The sequence below is a fragment of the Physella acuta genome, unplaced genomic scaffold, assembly GCF_028476545.2.
Source record: "Physella acuta isolate Inbredline_101_S28 unplaced genomic scaffold, ASM2847654v3 ptg000750l, whole genome shotgun sequence".
Lineage (NCBI taxonomy): Eukaryota > Metazoa > Mollusca > Gastropoda > Physidae > Physella > Physella acuta.
The window spans coordinates 523,345-542,748 of NW_026732268.1; the positions used below are offsets into that span (position 1 = coordinate 523,345).

General features: G+C 43.9%; 1 protein-coding gene across 1 annotated transcript in view; it reads left to right on the top strand.

The window, feature by feature from the left end:
• Nucleotides 1-19,404, top strand: part of LOC131950279 (polycystin-1) — a 74,336-nt gene that overhangs the window by 34,938 nt on the left and 19,994 nt on the right. Inside the window, exons 12-20 of the mRNA XM_059312360.1 lie at nucleotides 6,036-6,214; nucleotides 9,713-9,968; nucleotides 10,201-10,396; nucleotides 10,763-11,065; nucleotides 14,189-14,523; nucleotides 16,006-16,209; nucleotides 16,541-16,636; nucleotides 17,503-17,603; nucleotides 17,945-18,049. Coding sequence (XP_059168343.1) covers nucleotides 6,036-6,214; nucleotides 9,713-9,968; nucleotides 10,201-10,396; nucleotides 10,763-11,065; nucleotides 14,189-14,523; nucleotides 16,006-16,209; nucleotides 16,541-16,636; nucleotides 17,503-17,603; nucleotides 17,945-18,049 — 1,775 coding nt within the window. The remainder of the gene's footprint in view (nucleotides 1-6,035; nucleotides 6,215-9,712; nucleotides 9,969-10,200; nucleotides 10,397-10,762; nucleotides 11,066-14,188; nucleotides 14,524-16,005; nucleotides 16,210-16,540; nucleotides 16,637-17,502; nucleotides 17,604-17,944; nucleotides 18,050-19,404) is intronic.

A 19,404-nucleotide genomic window follows, 5' to 3' on the forward strand; every position in this document is an offset into this window, starting at 1 on the left:
GTCCTGAGACCAGTAGAGTTGTTGTCCTGAGACCAGTAGAGTTGTTGTCCTGAGACCAGTAGAGTTGTTGTCCTGAGATCAATAGAGTTGTTGTCCTGAGACCAGTAGAGTTGTCCTGAGATCAGTAGAGTTGTTGTCCTGGGACCAGTAGAGTTGTCCTGAGACCAGTAGAGCTGTTGTCCTGAGACCAGTAGAGTTGTCCTGAGACCAGTAGAGTTCTCCTGAGACCAGTAGAGTAGTTGTCCTGAGATCAGTAGAGTTGTTGTCCTGAGACCAGTAGAGTTCTCCTGAGATCAGTAGAGTTGTTGTCCTGGGACCAGTAGAGTTGTCCTGAGACCAGTGGAGTTGTTGTCTTGAGACCAGTAGAGTTGTCCTGAGACCAGTAGAGTTGTTGTCCTGATACCAGTAGAGTTGTCCTGAGACCAGTAGAGTTGTCCTGAGACCAGTAGAGTTGTTGTCCTGAAATCAGTAGAGTTGTCCTGAGACCAGTAGAGTTGTCCTGAGACCAGTAGAGTTGTCCTGAGACCAGTAGAGTTGTTGTCCTGAGATCAGTAGAGTTGTCTTGAGACCAGTAGAGTTGTCCTGAGACCAGTAGAGTTGTTGTCCTGAGACCAGTAGAGTTGTCCTGAGACCAGTAGAGTTGTTGTCCTGAGACCAGTAGAGTTGTCCTGAGACCAGTAGAGTTGTTGTCCTGAGATCAGTAGAGTTGTTGTCCTGAGACCAGTAGAGTTGTCCTGACACCTGAAGAGTTGTTGTCCTGGGACCAGTAGAGTTGTCCTGAGACCAGTAGAGTTGTCCTGAGACCAGTACAGTTGTACTGAGACCAGTAGAGTTGTTGTCCTGAGACCAGTAGAGTTGTTGTCCTGAGACCAGTAGAGTTGTTGTCCTGAGACCAGTAGAGTTGTTGTCCTGAGACCAGTAGAGTTGTTGTCCTGAGACCAGTAGAGTTGTTGTCCTGAGACCAGTAGAGTTGTTGTCCTGAGACCAGTAGAGTTGTTGTCCTGAGACCAGTAGAGTTGTTGTCCTGAGATCAATAGAGTTGTTGTCCTGAGACCAGTAGAGTTGTCCTGAGATCAGTAGAGTTGTTGTCCTGGGACCAGTAGAGTTGTCCTGAGACCAGTAGAGCTGTTGTCCTGAGACCAGTAGAGTTGTCCTGAGACCAGTAGAGTTCTCCTGAGACCAGTAGAGTTGTTGTCCTGAGACCAGTAGAGTTCTCCTGAGATCAGTAGAGTTGTTGTCCTGGGACCAGTAGAGTTGTCCTGAGACCAGTGGAGTTGTTGTCTTGAGACCAGTAGAGTTGTCCTGAGACCAGTAGAGTTGTTGTCCTGATACCAGTAGAGTTGTCCTGAGACCAGTAGAGTTGTCCTGAGACCAGTAGAGTTGTTGTCCTGAGATCAGTAGAGTTGTCCTGAGACCAGTAGAGTTGTCCTGAGACCAGTAGAGTTGTCCTGAGACCAGTAGAGTTGTTGTCCTGAGATCAGTAGAGTTGTCTTGAAACCAGTAGAGCTGTTGTCCTGAGATCAGTAGAGTTGTTGTCCTGAGACCAGTAGAGTTGTCTTGAGACCAGTAGAGTTGTTGTCCTGAGACCAGTAGAGTTGTCCTGAGACCAGTAGAGTTGTCCTGAGACCAGTAGAGTTGTTGTCCTGAGATCAGTAGAGTTGTCCTGAGACCAGTAGAGTTGTCCTGAGACCAGTAGAGTTGTTGTCCTGAGATCAGTAGAGTTGTCTTGAGACCAGTAGAGCTGTCCTGAGATCAGTAGAGTTGTTGTCCTGGGACCAGTAGAGTTGTCCTGAGATCAGTAGAGTTGTTGTCCTGGGACCAGTAGAGTTGTCCTGAGACCAGTAGAGTTCTCCTGAGACCAGTAGAGTTGTTGTCCTGAGATCAGTAGAGTTGTTGTCCTGAGACCAGTAGAGTTGTTGTCTTGAAACCAGTAGAGTTGTTGTCCTGAGACCAGTAGAGTTGTTGTCCTGAGACCAGTAGAGTTGTCTTGAGACCAGTAGAGTTGTTGTCCTGAGACCAGTAGAGTTGTCCTGAGACCAGTAGAGTTGTCCTGAGACCAGTAGAGTTGTTGTCCTGAGATCAGTAGAGTTGTCCTGAGACCAGTAGAGTTGTCCTGAGACCAGTAGAGTTGTTGTCCTGAGATCAGTAGAGTTGTCTTGAGACCAGTAGAGCTGTCCTGAGATCAGTAGAGTTGTTGTCCTGGGACCAGTAGAGTTGTCCTGAGACCAGTAGAGCTGTTGTCCTGAGACCAGTAGAGTTGTCCTGAGACCAGTAGAGTTCTCCTGAGACCAGTAGAGTTGTTGTCCTGAGATCAGTAGAGTTGTTGTCCTGAGACCAGTAGAGTTGTTGTCCTGAGATCAGTAGAGTTGTTGTCCTGAGACCAGTAGAGTTGTCCTGAGACCAGTAGAGTTGTCCTGAGATCAGTAGAGTTGTTGTCCTGAGACCAGTAGAGTTGTTGTCCTGAGATCAGTAGAGTTGTTGTCCTGAGACCAGTAGAGTTGTCTTGAGACCAGTAGAGTTGTCCTGAGACCAGTAGAGTTGTCCTGAGACCAGTAGAGTTGTTGTCCTGAGACCAGTAGAGTTGTCCTGAGACCAGTAGAGTTGTTGTCCTGAGATCAGTAGAGTTGTTGTCCTGAGACCAGTAGAGTTGTCCTGACACCTGAAGAGTTGTTGTCCTGGGACCAGTAGAGTTGTCCTGAGACCAGTAGAGTTGTCCTGAGACCAGTACAGTTGTACTGAGACCAGTAGAGTTGTTGTCCTGAGACCAGTAGAGTTGTTGTCCTGAGACCAGTAGAGTTGTTGTCCTGAGACCAGTAGAGTTGTTGTCCTGAGACCAGTAGAGTTGTTGTCCTGAGACCAGTAGAGTTGTTGTCCTGAGACCAGTAGAGTTGTTGTCCTGAGATCAATAGAGTTGTTGTCCTGAGACCAGTAGAGTTGTCCTGAGATCAGTAGAGTTGTTGTCCTGGGACCAGTAGAGTTGTCCTGAGACCAGTAGAGCTGTTGTCCTGAGACCAGTAGAGTTGTCCTGAGACCAGTAGAGTTCTCCTGAGACCAGTAGAGTAGTTGTCCTGAGATCAGTAGAGTTGTTGTCCTGAGACCAGTAGAGTTCTCCTGAGATCAGTAGAGTTGTTGTCCTGGGACCAGTAGAGTTGTCCTGAGACCAGTGGAGTTGTTGTCTTGAGACCGGTAGAGTTGTCCTGAGACCAGTAGAGTTGTTGTCCTGATACCAGTAGAGTTGTCCTGAGACCAGTAGAGTTGTCCTGAGACCAGTAGAGTTGTTGTCCTGAGATCAGTAGAGTTGTCCTGAGACCAGTAGAGTTGTCCTGAGACCAGTAGAGTTGTCCTGAGACCAGTAGAGTTGTTGTCCTGAGATCAGTAGAGTTGTCTTGAGACCAGTAGAGCTGTTGTCCTGAGATCAGTAGAGTTGTTGTCCTGAGACCAGTAGAGTTGTCTTGAGACCAGTAGAGTTGTTGTCCTGAGACCAGTAGAGTTGTCCTGAGACCAGTAGAGTTGTCCTGAGACCAGTAGAGTTGTTGTCCTGAGATCAGTAGAGTTGTCCTGAGACCAGTAGAGTTGTCCTGAGACCAGTAGAGTTGTCCTGAGACCAGTAGAGTTGTTGTCCTGAGATCAGTAGAGTTGTCTTGAGACCAGTAGAGCTGTTGTCCTGAGATCAGTAGAGTTGTTGTCCTGAGACCAGTAGAGTTGTCTTGAGACCAGTAGAGTTGTTGTCCTGAGACCAGTAGAGTTGTCCTGAGACCAGTAGAGTTGTCCTGAGACCAGTAGAGTTGTTGTCCTGGGACCAGTAGAGTTGTCCTGAGACCAGTAGAGTTGTCCTGAGACCAGTAGAGTTGTTGTCCTGAGACCAGTAGAGTTCTCCTGAGACCAGTAGTTATTGTCCTTAGATCAGTAGAGTTGTTGTCCTGAGACCAGTAGAGTTGTTGTCCTGAGACCAGTAGAGTTGTTGTCCTGAGACCAGTAGAGTTCTCCTGAGACTAGTAGAGTTGTTGTCCTGAGATCAGTGAAGTTGTTGTCCTGAGACCAGTAGAGTTGTTGTCCTGAGACCAGTAGAGTTGTTGTCCTGAGACCAGTAGAGTTGTTGTCCTGAGACCAGTAGAGTTGTTGTTCTGAGACCAGTAGAGTTGTCCTGAGACCAGTAGAGTTGTCCTGAGACCAGTAGAGTTGTTGTCCTGAGATCAGTAGAGTTGTTGTCCTGAGACCAGTAGAGTTCTCCTGAGACCAGTAGAGTTGTTGTCCTGAGATCAGTAGAGTTGTTGTCCTGAGACCAGTAGAGTTCTCCTGAGATCAGTAGAGTTGTTGTCCTGAGACCAGTAGAGTTGTTGTCCTGAGATCAGTAGAGTTGTTGTCCTGAGACCAGTAGAGTTGTCCTGAGACCAGTAGAGTTGTCCTGAGATCAGTAGAGTTGTTGTCCTGAGACCAGTAGAGTTGTTGTCCTAAGATCAGTAGAGTTGTTGTCCTGAGACCAGTAGAGTTGTTGTCCTGAGACCAGTAGAGTTGTTGTCCTGAGACCAGTAGAGTTGTTGTCCTGAGACCAGTAGAGTTGTCCTGAGACCAGTAGAGTTGTTGTCCTGAGACCAGTAGAGTTGTTGTCCTGAGACCAGTAGAGTTGTTGTCCTGAGACCAGTAGAGTTGTTGTCCTGAGACCAGTAGAGTTGTCCTGAGATCAGTAGAGTTGTTGTCCTGAGACCAGTAGAGTTGTTGTCCTGAGACCAGTAGAGTTGTTGTCCTGAGACCAGTAGAGTTGTTGTCCTGAGATCAGTAGAGTTGTCCTGACACCTGAAGAGTTGTTGTCCTGGGACCAGTAGAGTTGTCCTGAGACCAGTAGAGTTGTCCTGAGACCAGTAGAGTTGTTTTCCTGAGACCAGTAGAGTTGTTGTCCTGAGACCAGTAGAGTTGTTGTCCTGAGACCAGTAGAGTTGTTGTCCTGAGACCAGTAGAGTTGTTGTCCTGAGACCAGTAGAGTTGTTGTCCTGAGACCAGTAGAGTTGTTGTCCTGAGACCAGTAGAGTTGTTGTCCTGAGATCAGTAGAGTTGTTGTCCTGAGACCAGTAGAGTTCTCCTGAGATCAGTAGAGTTGTTGTCCTGGGACCAGTAGAGTTGTCCTGAGACCAGTAGAGTTGTTGTCTTGAGACCAGTAGAGTTGTCCTGAGACCAGTAGAGTTGTTGTCCTGATACCAGTAGAGTTTTCCTGAGACCAGTAGAGTTGTCCTGAGACCAGTAGAGTTGTTGTCCTGAGATCAGTAGAGTTGTCCTGAGACCAGTAGAGTTGTCCTGAGACCAGTAGAGTTGTCCTGAGACCAGTAGAGTTGTTGTCCTGAGATCAGTAGAGTTGTCTTGAGACCAGTAGAGCTGTTGTCCTGAGATCAGTAGAGTTGTTGTCCTGAGACCAGTAGAGTTGTCTTGAGACCAGTAGAGTTGTTGTCCTGAGACCAGTAGAATTGTCCTGAGACCAGTAGAGTTGTCCTGAGACCAGTAGAGTTGTTGTCCTGAGACCAGTAGAGTTGTCCTGAGACCAGTAGAGTTGTCCTGAGACCAGTAGAGTTGTTGTCCTGAGACCAGTAGAGTTGTCCTGAGACCAGTAGAGTTGTTGTCCTGAGACCAGTAGAGTTGTCCTGAGACCAGTAGAGTTGTTGTCCTGAGACCAGTAGAGTTGTCCTGAGACCAGTAGAGTTGTTGTCCTGAGACCAGTAGAGTTGTCCTGAGATCAGTAGAGTTGTTGTCCTGAGACCAGTAGAGTTGTCCTGAGACCAGTAGAGTTGTTGTCCTGAGACCAGTAGAGTTGTTGTCCTGACACCAGTAGAGTTGTTGTCCTGAGACCAGTAGAGTTGTTGTCCTGACACCAGTAGAGTTGTTGTCCTGAGACCAGTAGTTTTCCTGAGACCAGTAGAGTTTTTGTACTGAAACAACATTTGTTTGCTTATTATTATCTTATTAATGTATATACTAAATGTTTCTGTAGTTATTGTGTTGGTACACAAACTATTGGAAAAAGAAATGATGAAACTTTGTCCTTTCAGCTGAGGATCCATTTTCTACCCAATAAGACAGGTATATCAACACACATTGGTACGAATGTGCTGGTGTACCTGGGGGTCAACTTTAGCCCCTCCCCCACCAGGTTTCACCAGTTCCTCAACCTGAGCACAGACCTAATGGCCCCAGGGGTCGACCACACCCAATTTTCTTTTTTCATCAAGTAGGTCAATTTTGTTCTCTTCATCTTTTTCTTTATACCTCTGATAACATGAAACATTAAATTTTGTTATACCTCTGATAACATGAAACAGCTGATCCACATGTTTTCTGTCCGAACAAAGCAATTCCATGTGTTCTAATTTTGTTTCATCTAAAACATGTCTTACTGTCTGTATGCTTATAACTTTGTTTCATCTAAAACATGTCTTACTGTCTGTATGCTTATAACTTTGTTTCATCTAAAACATGTCTTACTGTCTGTATGCTTATAACTTTGTTTCATCTAAAACATGTCTTACTGTCTGTATGCTTATAACTTTGTTATGTCTCAAAAAGATATGTTAGTACCTGTATGCTTGTAACTAATGGACCTGACCATGACAGGCACCACCAATCTGTTGTTTGACCAATGACAGGCACCACCAATCTGTTGTTTGACCAATGACAAGCACCACCAATCTGTTGTTTGACCAATGACAAGCACCACCAATCAGTTTGTTGTTTGACCAATGACAGGCACCACCAATCTGTTTGTTGTTTGACCAATGACAAGCACCACCAATCTGTTTGTTGTTTGACCAATGACAAGCACCACCAATCTGTTTGTTGTTTGACCAATGACAGGCACCACCAATCTGTTGTTTGACCAATGACAAGCACCACCAATCAGTTTGTTGTTTGACCAATGACAGGCACCACCAATCAGTTTGTTGTTTGACCAATGACAGGCACCACCAATCAGTTTGTTGTTTGACCAATGACAGGCACCACCAATCAGTTTGTTGTTTGACCAATGACAGGCACCACCAATCAGTTTGTTGTTTGACCAATGACAGGCACCACCAATCAGTTTGTTGTTTGACCAATGACAGGCACCACCAATCAGTTTGTTGTTTGACCAATGACAGGCACCACCAATCTGTTGTTTGACCAATGACAGACACCACCAATCTGTTGTTTGACCAATGACAGACACCACCAATCTGTTGTTTGACCAATGACAGGCACCACCAATCAGTTTGTTGCTGACCATAACACGCACCACCAATCTGTTGTTTGACCAATGACAGACACCACCAATCAGTTGTTTGACCAATGACAGGCACCACCAATCTGTTGTTTGACCAATGACAGGCACCACCAATCAGTTTGTTGTTTGACCAATGACAGGCACCACCAATCTGTTTGTTGTTTGACCAATGACAAGCACCACCAATCTGTTGTTTGACCAATGACAGGCACCACCAATCTGTTTGTTGTTTAACCAATGACAGGCACCACCAATCAGTTTGTAGTTTGACCAATGACAAGCACCACCAATCAGTTTGTAGTTTGACCAATGACAGGCACCACCAATCAGTTTGTTGTTTGACCAATAACATGCACCACCAATCAGTTTGTTGTTTGACCAGTGACATGCACCACCAATCTGTTGTTTGACCAGTGACATGCACCACCAATCTGTTTGTTGTTTGACCAATGACAAGCACCACCAATCTGTTTGTTGTTTGACCAATGACAAGCACCGCCAATCTGTTGTTTGACCAATGACAGGCACCACCAATCAGTTTGTTGTTTGACCAATGACAAGCACCACCAATCTGTTGTTTGACCAATGACAGACACCACCAATCTGTTGTTTGACCAATGACAAGCACCACCAATCTGTTGTTTGACCAATGACAGGCACCACCAATCTGTTGTTTGACCAATGACAGGCACCACCAATCAGTTTGTTGTTTGACCAATGACAAGCACCACCAATCTGTTTGTTGTTTGACCAATGACAAGCACCACCAATCAGTTTGTTGTTTGACCAATGACAAGCACCACCAATCTGTTGTTTGACCAATGACAGGCACCACCAATCAGTTTGTTTGACCAGTGACAAGCACCACCAATCAGTTTGTTGTTTGACCAATGACAGGCACCACCAATCTGTTGTTTGACCAATGACAGGCACCACCAATCTGTTGTTTGACCAATGACAAGCACCACCAATCTGTTGTTTGACCAATGACAGGCACCACCAATCAGTTTGTTGTTTGACCAATGACAAGCACCACCAATCTGTTTGTTGTTTGACCAATGACAAGCACCACCAATCTGTTTGTTGTTTGACCAATGACAAGCACCACCAATCTGTTGTTTGACCAATGACAGGCACCACCAATCAGTTTGTTGTTTGACCAATGACAAGCACCACCAATCTGTTTGTTGTTTGACCAATGACAAGCACCACCAATCTGTTTGTTGTTTGACCAATGACAAGCACCACCAATCTGTTTGTTGTTTGACCAATGACAAGCACCACCAATCTGTTTGTTGTTTGACCAATGACAAGCACCACCAATCTGTTGTTTGACCAATGACAGGCACCACCAATCTGTTTGTTGTTTGACCAATGACAGGCACCACCAATCTGTTGTTTGACCAATGACAAGCACCACCAATCTGTTGTTTGACCAATGACAAGCACCACCAATCTGTTGTTTGACCAATGACAGGCACCACCAATCAGTTTGTTGTTTGACCAATGACAAGCACCACCAATCTGTTTGTAGTTTGACCAATGACAGGCACCACCAATCTGTTGTTTGACCAATGACAAGCACCACCAATCAGTTTGTTGTTTGACCAATGACAGGCACCACCAATCAGTTTGTTGTTTGACCAATGACAAGCACCACCAATCAGTTTGTTGTTTGACCAATGACAGGCACCACCAATCTGTTGTTTGACCAATGACAAGCACCACCAATCTGTTGTTTGACCAATGACAAGCACCACCAATCTGTTTGTTGTTTGACCAACGACAAGCACCACCAATCAGTTTGTTGTTTGACCAATGACAAGCACCACCAATCAGTTTGTTGTTTGACCAATGACAAGCACCACCAATCTGTTGTTTGACCAATGACAAGCACCACCAATCTGTTGTTTGACCAATGACAAGCACCACCAATCTGTTGTTTGACCAATGACAGGCACCACCAATCAGTTTGTTGTTTGACCAATGACAAGCACCACCAATCTGTTGTTTGACCAATGACAGGCACCACCAATCTGTTTGTTGTTTGACCAATGACAGGCACCACCAATCTGTTGTTTGACCAATGACAAGCACCACCAATCTGTTTGTTGTTTAACCAATGACAGGCACCACCAATCAGTTTGTTGTTTGACCAATGACAAGCACCACCAATCTGTTTGTTGTTTAACCAATGACAGGCACCACCAATCTGTTTGTTGTTTGACCAATGACAGGCACCACCAATCTGTTTGTTGTTTGACCAATGACAGGCACCACCAATCTGTTGTTTGACCAATGACAGGCACCACCAATCTGTTGTTTGACCAATGACAAGCACCACCAATCTGTTGTTTGACCAATGACAGGCACCACCAATCAGTTTGTTGTTTGACCAATGACAGACACCACCAATCAGTTTGTTGCTGACCATAACATGCACCACCAATCAGTTTGTTGTTTGACCAGTGACCTGCGAGGCACAGACAAGCTTGTGGCTGTAGCTACCAATGCTGATGTGCACCACACTGTGCAGCTCTCTGTGGCTGTCTACTTCTCCTTCTGCCAGTATTTTAACAGCTCCACTCAGCAGTGGTCACATGATGGCTGCAGGGCCAGAGAAGAGTCTACAGCCACTCTCACATCCTGCGTCTGCAACCACCTGACCTCATTCAGTGGCGCTGGAATTGTTTCTCTTGCTGATATAGATTTTGCTGACTTTGCTGTAAGTCAGATTTAAATAAAACTAGTATTAACATTCTCATGTATGCTTAAATAAAATAAAACTAGCATTTAAATTCTTATGTATGCTAAAATAAAATAAAAACTAGCATTTTTATTCTTTTGAATGCTAGAATAAAATAAAACTAGCATTTAAATAGTCAAATAGGCTGAAATAGATTGGTAGTTGCATTTGGTGTGGCCATTGCTTCATGTATTTTTGTCTCTCTCTTCAGAACTTTGACTTGGCTACAAATCCTGTCGTCTTCATCGCTGTTGCCATCTTGTTTATTCTTTACGTCATCGCTTTCATTTTGTGTCGCCATTTTGACATTCAAAACCTGAAACGTATTTCTAAAATGCCGTTGTGTGGCAGGGATGGAGCTTTTAAATATCAGGTCACAGTAGTGACTGGAAGACACTTGGGTGCAGGTAAAGATCAGGTAGACAGTTGGGTGCAGGTAAAGATCAGGTAGACAGTTGGGTGCAGGTAAAGATCAGGTAGACAGTTGGGTGCAGGTAAAGATCAGGTAGACAGTTGGGTGCAGGTAAAGATCAGGTAGACAGTTGGGTGCAGGTAAAGATCAGGTAGACAGTTGGGTGCAGGTAAAGATCAGGTAGACAGTTGGGTGCAGGTAAAGATCAGGTAGACAGTTGGGTGCAGGTAAAGATCAGGTAGACAGTTGGGTGCAGGTAAAGATCAGGTAAACAGGTATTAATAATTACTCGTTGTGAATTATAATAATGAACTAGTTAGACAAGATCTATTGTCATATATTTAATTTCATATCCATTTAGGAACCAGTGCCCACGTTGGCATCAAGCTTTATGGGAGCCAGTGCAAAGGTGAAGCAAGGCATATCACTAAGCCAGGGGCATTTCAGCGCAATTGTCGGGACACCTTTCTGATAGCACACGATGATGATCTAGGGGACATAGAAAAAATTCTGATTTGGCATGACAACACAGGGTTAAGTCCCTCTTGGTACCTGTCTAAAGTGCTGGTTGAAGACCTCCAGACTAGGTCCAGGTCCACCTTCACCATCAACACATGGCTCTCTCTAGACAAAGGTAGCATCCAGCACACAGCACTGTCTCAAGGTAGGCTTTAGATCATAGCTCACCACATGAACCACACACTTGTTCACCACATGAACCACACACTTGTTCACCACATGAACACTTGTTCACCACATGAACCACGCACTTGTTCACCACATGAACCACACACTTGTTCACCACATGAACCACACACTTGTTCACCACATGAACCACACACTTGTTCACCACATGAACCACACACTTGTTCACCACATGAACCACACACATGTTCACCACATGAATCACATACTTGTTCACCACATGAACCACACGAACAGTTGTTCACCACATGAACCACACACATGTTCACCACATGAACCACACACTTGTTCACCACATGAACACTTGTTCACCACATGAACCACACACTTGTTCACCACATGAATCACACACTTGTTCACCACATGAACCACACGAACAGTTGTTCACCACATGAACCACACACATGTTCACCACATGAACCACACACTTGTTCACCACATGAACACTTGTTCACCACATGAACCACACACTTGTTCACCACATGAACCACACACTTGTTCACCACATGAATCACACACTTGTTCACCACATGAACCACACGAACAGTTGTTCACCACATGAACCACACACATGTTCACCACATGAACCACACACTTGTTCACCACATGAACACTTGTTCACCACATGAACCACACACTTGTTCACCACATGAACCACACACTTGTTCACCACATGAACCACACACTTGTTCACCACATGAACCACACACATGTTCACCACATGAACACTTGTTCACCACATGAACCACACACATGTTCACCACATGAACCACACACTTGTTCACCACATGAACCACACACTTGTTCACCACATGAACCACACACTTGTTCACCACATGAACACTTGTTCACCACATGAACCACACACTTGTTCACCACATGAATCACACACTTGTTCACCACATGAACCACACGAACAGTTGTTCACCACATGAACCACACACATGTTCACCACATGAACCACACACTTGTTCACCACATGAACACTTGTTCACCACATGAACCACACACTTGTTCACCACATGAACCACACACTTGTTCACCACATGAACCACACACTTGTTCACCACATGAACCACACACATGTTCACCACATGAACACTTGTTCACCACATGAACCACACACATGTTCACCACATGAACCACACACTTGTTCACCACATGAACCACACACTTGTTCACCACATGAACACTTGTTCATCACATGAACCACACACTTGTTCACCACATGAACCACACACTTGCTCACCACATGAACCACACACTTGTTCACCACATGAACAGTTGTTCACCACATGAACCACACACTTGTTCACCACATGAACCACACACTTGTTCACCACATGAACCACACACTTGTTCACCACATGAACCACACACTTGTTCACCACATGAACCACACACTTGTTCACCACATGAACACTTGTTCATCACATGAACCACACACTTGCTCACCACATGAACCACAAACTTGTTCACCACATGAACCACACACTTGCTCACCACATGAACCACACACATGTTAACCACATAAACCACACACTTGTTCACCACATGAACCACAAACATGTTCACCACATGAACCACACACTTGCTCACCACATGAATCACACACTTGTTCACCACATGAACCACACAAACAGTTGTTCACCACATGAACCACACACATGTTCACCACATGAACCACACACTTGTTCACCACATGAACACTTGTTCACCACATGAACCACACACATGTTCACCACATGAACCACACACTTGTTCACCACATGAACCACACACTTGTTCACCACATGAACCACACACATGTTCACCACATGAACCACACACATGTTCACCACATGAACCACACACATGTTCACCACATGAACCACACACTTGTTCACCACATGAACCACACACATGTTAACCACATAAACCACACACTTGTTCACCACATGAACCACACACATGTTCACCACATGAACCACACACTTGCTCACCACATGAATCACACACTTGTTCACCACATGAACCACACGAACAGTTGTTCACCACATGAACCACACACATGTTCACCACATGAACCACACACTTGTTCACCACATGAACACTTGTTCACCACATGAACCACACACATGTTCACCACATGAACCACACACTTGTTCACCACATGAACCACACACTTGTTCACCACATGAACCACACACATGTTCACCACATGAACCACACACTTGTTCACCACATGAACCACACACATGTTCACCACATGAACCACACACTTGTTCACCACATGAACACGTGTTCACCACATGAACACTTGTTCACCACATGAACCACACACTTGTTCACCACATGAACCACACACTTGTTCACCACATGAACCACACACATGTTCACCACATGAACACGTGTTCACCACATGAACCACACACTTGTTCACCACATGAACCACACACTTGTTCACCACATGAACCACACACTTGCTCACCACATGAACCACACACATGTTAACCACATAAACCACACACTTGTTCACCACATGAACCACACACTTGTTCACCACATAAACCACACACTTGCTCACCACATGAATCACACACTTGTTCACCACATGAACCACACACTTGTTCACCACATGAACACTTGTTCACCACATGAACCACACACTTGCTCACCACATGAACCACACACTTGTTCACCACATAAACCACACACTTGTTCACCACATGAACCACACACTTGTTCACCACATGAACCACACACTTGTTCACCACATGAACCACACACTTGTTCACCACATGAACCACTCACTTGTTCACCACATGAACCACACGAACAGTTGTTCACCACATGAACCACTCACTTGTTCACCACATGAACCACACGAACAGTTGTTCACCACATGAACCACACACTTGTTCACCACATGAACCACACACTTGTTCACCACATGAACCACACACTTGTTCACCACATGAACCACACACATGTTCACCACATGAACCACACACATGTTCACCACATGAACCACACACTTGTTCACCACTTGAACACTTGTTCACCACATGAAGCACTCATGAAATACTTTGTCTCTAACTAGGTGAGCTTGAAGTGAGAGAGTTAGAAAAAAAATGGAGTACAATCATATCTGGGTTGCTAGCTGACAGCCATACTTGGCTGTCACTGACAAGTGGACCAGACCACAGCAGGTTCACCCGCGTCCAGCGACTGACCTGCTGTCTGACCTCTGTCTACTTGTACATGGGCATCAACGCTGTCTGGTACGGCGCCTTCAAGTCTGGCACTGAACTCACAGGGGACATAACCTGGAGCTCGTTTGGCTGGGAGGAAATTGTCATCGCTTTTGTATCCACGCTCAGTGTGGTGCCAGTTCTTGTGCTGCTGTCCTGTTTGTTCAAAAGGTCAAGGTGCAAGGTAGGTCATTTGTCCAAGCTGTCCTATTGGGTCTAGGTGCAAGGTAGGTCATTTGTCCAAGCTGTCCTGGTAGGTCTAGGTGCAAGGTAGGTCATCATTTGTCCAAGCTGTCCTATTAGGAAAGAACAAAACATTTTTGTTGTCCTTACTTAAATGGTACTTGAGTTAAGAAAAACTGGAAGGAGAATAAGTACCAAACATTTTGTGTAATGATGATAGATGAAATTTCTACAACTTAACTGAAAATGTACTCAAGTTACACAAGTGTTCACAGACAAACAAACAGACACACAAACACATAGCCTACGACAAAGTTGTAAAACTTAGTTTTTCTTGCTTAGGATGGTGTGGAACGTCCAATTAAAAAAAAGAGTAAAAAAAAAAAGAGTAAAAAGAGTAAAAAAAAAAAGAATAAGGAATATTTGACCTAATTATTTGACCTAATTACATAACCTGTCTGTCTCTCAGCCTGTCTCCCCTACTATCAACACACACACACGCACACACACACAAACACAAACACACCCAAGCGTGCATGCACACAGGGCAGACATGTAGGGGCCTTTTAACAGTGATTGGAATTTACAAAATAATTGACTTTTTAAACCCCATGTTTATTTTTAGTAAGCTTTTAAAAAGTAATAATTCTTAATCTTAATAGCCATTTTACTTTTATTAAGTGAAAAACTAAATCATGTAACAATTAATAGAACGTTTTCTAAATTCAGAATGCCATAGTTGGGAAAATTGGGTATCAGTGTTTCTTCCAGTCTACCGCACCCCTCCCCCTTTCCAAAAATTTTAAGTGCCCCCCCCCCCCTGGGAGAAAAAAGTCTGGAAGACACATTGTTGTTTAAATCATTCCACATCTAAATATAACATTGTGCACAGCATTCCCCATCTAATTAGAACATGGCATCATTAAAAAGTTTTACTGGAACAGAAATCATGTCTTAATTAGCCACTCAAAAACTAAAAGCAATTTATTCTTAGAACATAGAAACGCAAAAAAAAAAATTTTATTGTGGAAAACTTTTTTATTGTGGAAAACTTTTTTTATTGTGGCCAAAAAACTTTTTTATTGTGGCCAAAAAACTTTATTGTGGCCAAAAAACTTTTTTGTTGTGGCCAAAAAACTTTTTTATTGTGGCCAAAAAACTTTATTGTGGCCAAAAAACTTTTTTTATTGTGGCCAAAAAACTTTTTTTATTGTGGCCAAAAAACTTTATTGTGGCCAAAAACTTTTTTTATTGTGGCCAAAAAACTTTTTTATTGTGGCCAAAAACTTTTTTATTGTGGCCAAAAAACTTTTATTGTAGCCCTCATAAGGAATGAGGTGCCAAGTTTGAAGGCTCTTGGTACTGGGGGTAGTCAGGGGGTGAGGAAGTATGGGCTTTGGGTGTTGACCTTTGACATTAACTTTGTGCCTACATTGACCTCTATGTAGCGTAGAAGAATTACAAAGCATCAGTTTTTTCCCAGGACTCAATGTTACGAGATGCTCGCAGACCAAGCACAGCCCGCAGCATGGAAATTGATGCACTCTGTGACCTCTCTACAGGAGCGCCCTCCTACAGGAGCATCCCACCTATTGATGCACTCTGTGACCTCTCTACAGGAGCGCCCTCCTACATCCCACCTATTGTGGAATTAGGGGAAAGGGAGAGCACCACTGACTCCATTCCAGTAATTTTTTTTTTAATATATTATTTTTTTTAAGTTGGTACCATGACAATGACTAAACATAATCAAATGGACATAACAAAACTAACAAATTAACAAAACAAGCCATACATTTAAAAATTGGTTTAAAAAAACGTGTAACTACATGGCCACATCTACTCTTGGAAAATATTTGTATTTGTTAGACTAGGTATCAAGCCTCATGACCATTCTTTATAAGAAGGCTTTGATTGCAATGTAGAGTACATAATCTGATTAGTCAACTGAAGAGATGTATGTACATCTAAAAGCTAAACAATCTTATTCATATGTGTCACTGATTGGTTTATTCCAGTTACCAACCAGTCTCAAGAGAACCCACGCCACAGTCAAAAGAGGAAAACGTAGTGAAGACAAGAGCAACACAGAGCTAGGCCAAGAGCAGCAGAAAGTAACGTCCTTGGTTTTATAACTGTGTCATGTGACCAGTCCAGTCTAGTGGCTGATGCTGAGGTTGACATTGATAGGACTAGTGTCAGGAGCTGTGGGCTCATGACAATAATTTTTTACAGTAGATGTCATGTGAAAGGACAAAATGGTTCAGTAGATGACATGTGAAAGGACAACATGACATATGTCACAGTTGGTTCAGTAGATGACATGTGAAAGGACAACATGACATACGTCACAGTTGGTTCAGTAGATGACATGTGAAAGGACAACATGACATATGTCACAGTTGGTTCAGTAGATGACATGTGAAATGACAACATGACATATGTCACAGTCGGTTCAGTAGATGACATGTGAAATGACAACATGACATATGTCACAGTTGGTTCAGTAGATGACATGTGAAATGACAACATGACATGTCACAGTTGGTTCAGTAGATGACATGTGAAATGACAACATGACATATGTCACAGTTGGTTCAGTAGATGACATGTGAAAGGACAACATGACATATGTCACAGTTGGTTCAGTAGATGACATGTGAAATGACAACATGACATATATCACAGTTGGTTCAGTTGATGACATGTGAAAGGACAACATGACATATGTCACAGTCGGTTCAGTAGATGACATGTGAAATGACAACATGACATATGTCACAGTTGGTTCAGTAGATGACATGACAGGACAATTTGTCTTGTTGACACAGACCACTATGTAGGGTTGATAGTATTTTTTTTTTTGGGGGGGGGGGTGTCACCCGTCCCCCCGTCCCCATCCCCGTCCCCATCCCCCCACCTCCCCCCGTTGTCTGTGGGTCCCCCTTCTGATTTGTACGGCTCCCTTTATAATTTAAAGGATGTGGATGAAGTTGAAGACCTGGATGATAAACTGGATGAGATGGATGCAGCCATTGCTAAAGCTGAAAGAAAACAAAAGAAATCCTCACAAGATTTCAAGTAAATCATTTGCTTTGCTTCAAGTAATTAGCTAGTAGTGAAATAATTGTGAAATTGTTGTGAAATCCTTGTAAAATCATCGTGAAATTGTTTTGTAGTTTTTAGAGAAGAGATTTATAGGTTGTTACATTCTGACCCTCAACGTTGACTAGATTAGGTCTGTGAAAAGTATAATGGATGAATTGTTTGACTCTAATGACTAGGTCTGTAAAAAGTATAATGGATGAATTGTTTGACTCTAATGACTAGGTCTGTGAAAAGTATAATGGATGAATTGTTTGACTCTAATGACTAGGTCTGTGAAAAGTATAATGGATGAATTGTTTGACTCTAATGACTAGGTCTGTGAAAAGTATAATGGATGAATTGTTTGACTCGGATGACGACTGGGTCACAGAAGGGTTGGAGCCATCAAGTTGCCGCCAGCCAGAAGAGGCAGCTGAGAGGTTTGGTTTTTTTTATTAGTCTGTAGGTTGTAGGTTGTAGGCTGTAGGTTGTAGGTTGTAGGTTGTAGTCTGTAGGTTGTAGGCTGTAGGTTGTAGGCTGTAGGTTGTAGGTTGTAGGTTGTAGGCTGTAGGTTGTAGGTTGTAGGCTGTAGGCTGTAGGTTGTAGGTTGTAGGCTGTAGGCTGTAGGTTGTAGGCTGTAGGTTGTAGTCTGTAGGTTGTAGGCTGTAGGTTGTAGGCTGTAGGTTGTAGGCTGTAGGTTGTAGGTTGTAGGCTATAGGTTGTAGGTTGTAGGTTGTAGGTTTTATAAAGCTGGTGTGATGTGTGTGGTGGGGGAAATGTGTGCATTATATACGATGAACTACTTCTATTACTATCCAACTATAGACATGTGATGAGGACGGGAACGCTCATATTTCTGACTACACTAACAAGTCCGATCATGAAATATAACCTTAACTTTAATCATCAATTACTAACACTAGATCTACGCTACGAAAAATAAAACACGTCCTTTTCCTACTAACTACACTGACCACATAGCTACACTGATCACATAGCTACACTGACCACATAGCTACACTGACCACATAGCTACACTGACCACATAGCTACACTGACCACTGACCACATAGCTACACTGACCACTGACCACATAGCTACACTGACCACTGACCACATAGCTACACTGACCACATAGCTACACTGACCACTGACCACATAGCTACACTGACCACATAGCTACACTGACCACATAGCTACACTGACCACATAGCTACACTGACCACATAGCTACACTGACCACATAGCTACACTGACCACATAGCTACACTGACCACATAGCTACACTGACCACTGACCACATAGCTACACTGACCACATAGCTACACTGACCACTGACCACATAGCTACACTGACCACATAGCTACACTGACCACATAGCTACACTGACCACATAGCTACACTGACCACTGACCACATAGCTACACTGACCACATAGCTACACTGACCACATAGCTACACTGACCACTGACCACATAGCTACACTGACCACTGACCACATAGCTACACTGACCACATAGCTACACTGACCACTGACCACATAGCTACACTGACCACTGACCACATAGCTACACTGAACACTGACCACATAGCTACACTGACCACATAGCTACACTGACCACATAGCTACACTGACCATATAGCTACACTGACCACATAGCCACACTGACCACATAGCCACACTGACCACTGACCACATAGCTACACTGACCACTGACCACATAGCTTCACTGATCACATAGCTACACTGACCACATAGCTACACTGACCACATAGCTACACTGACCACATAGCT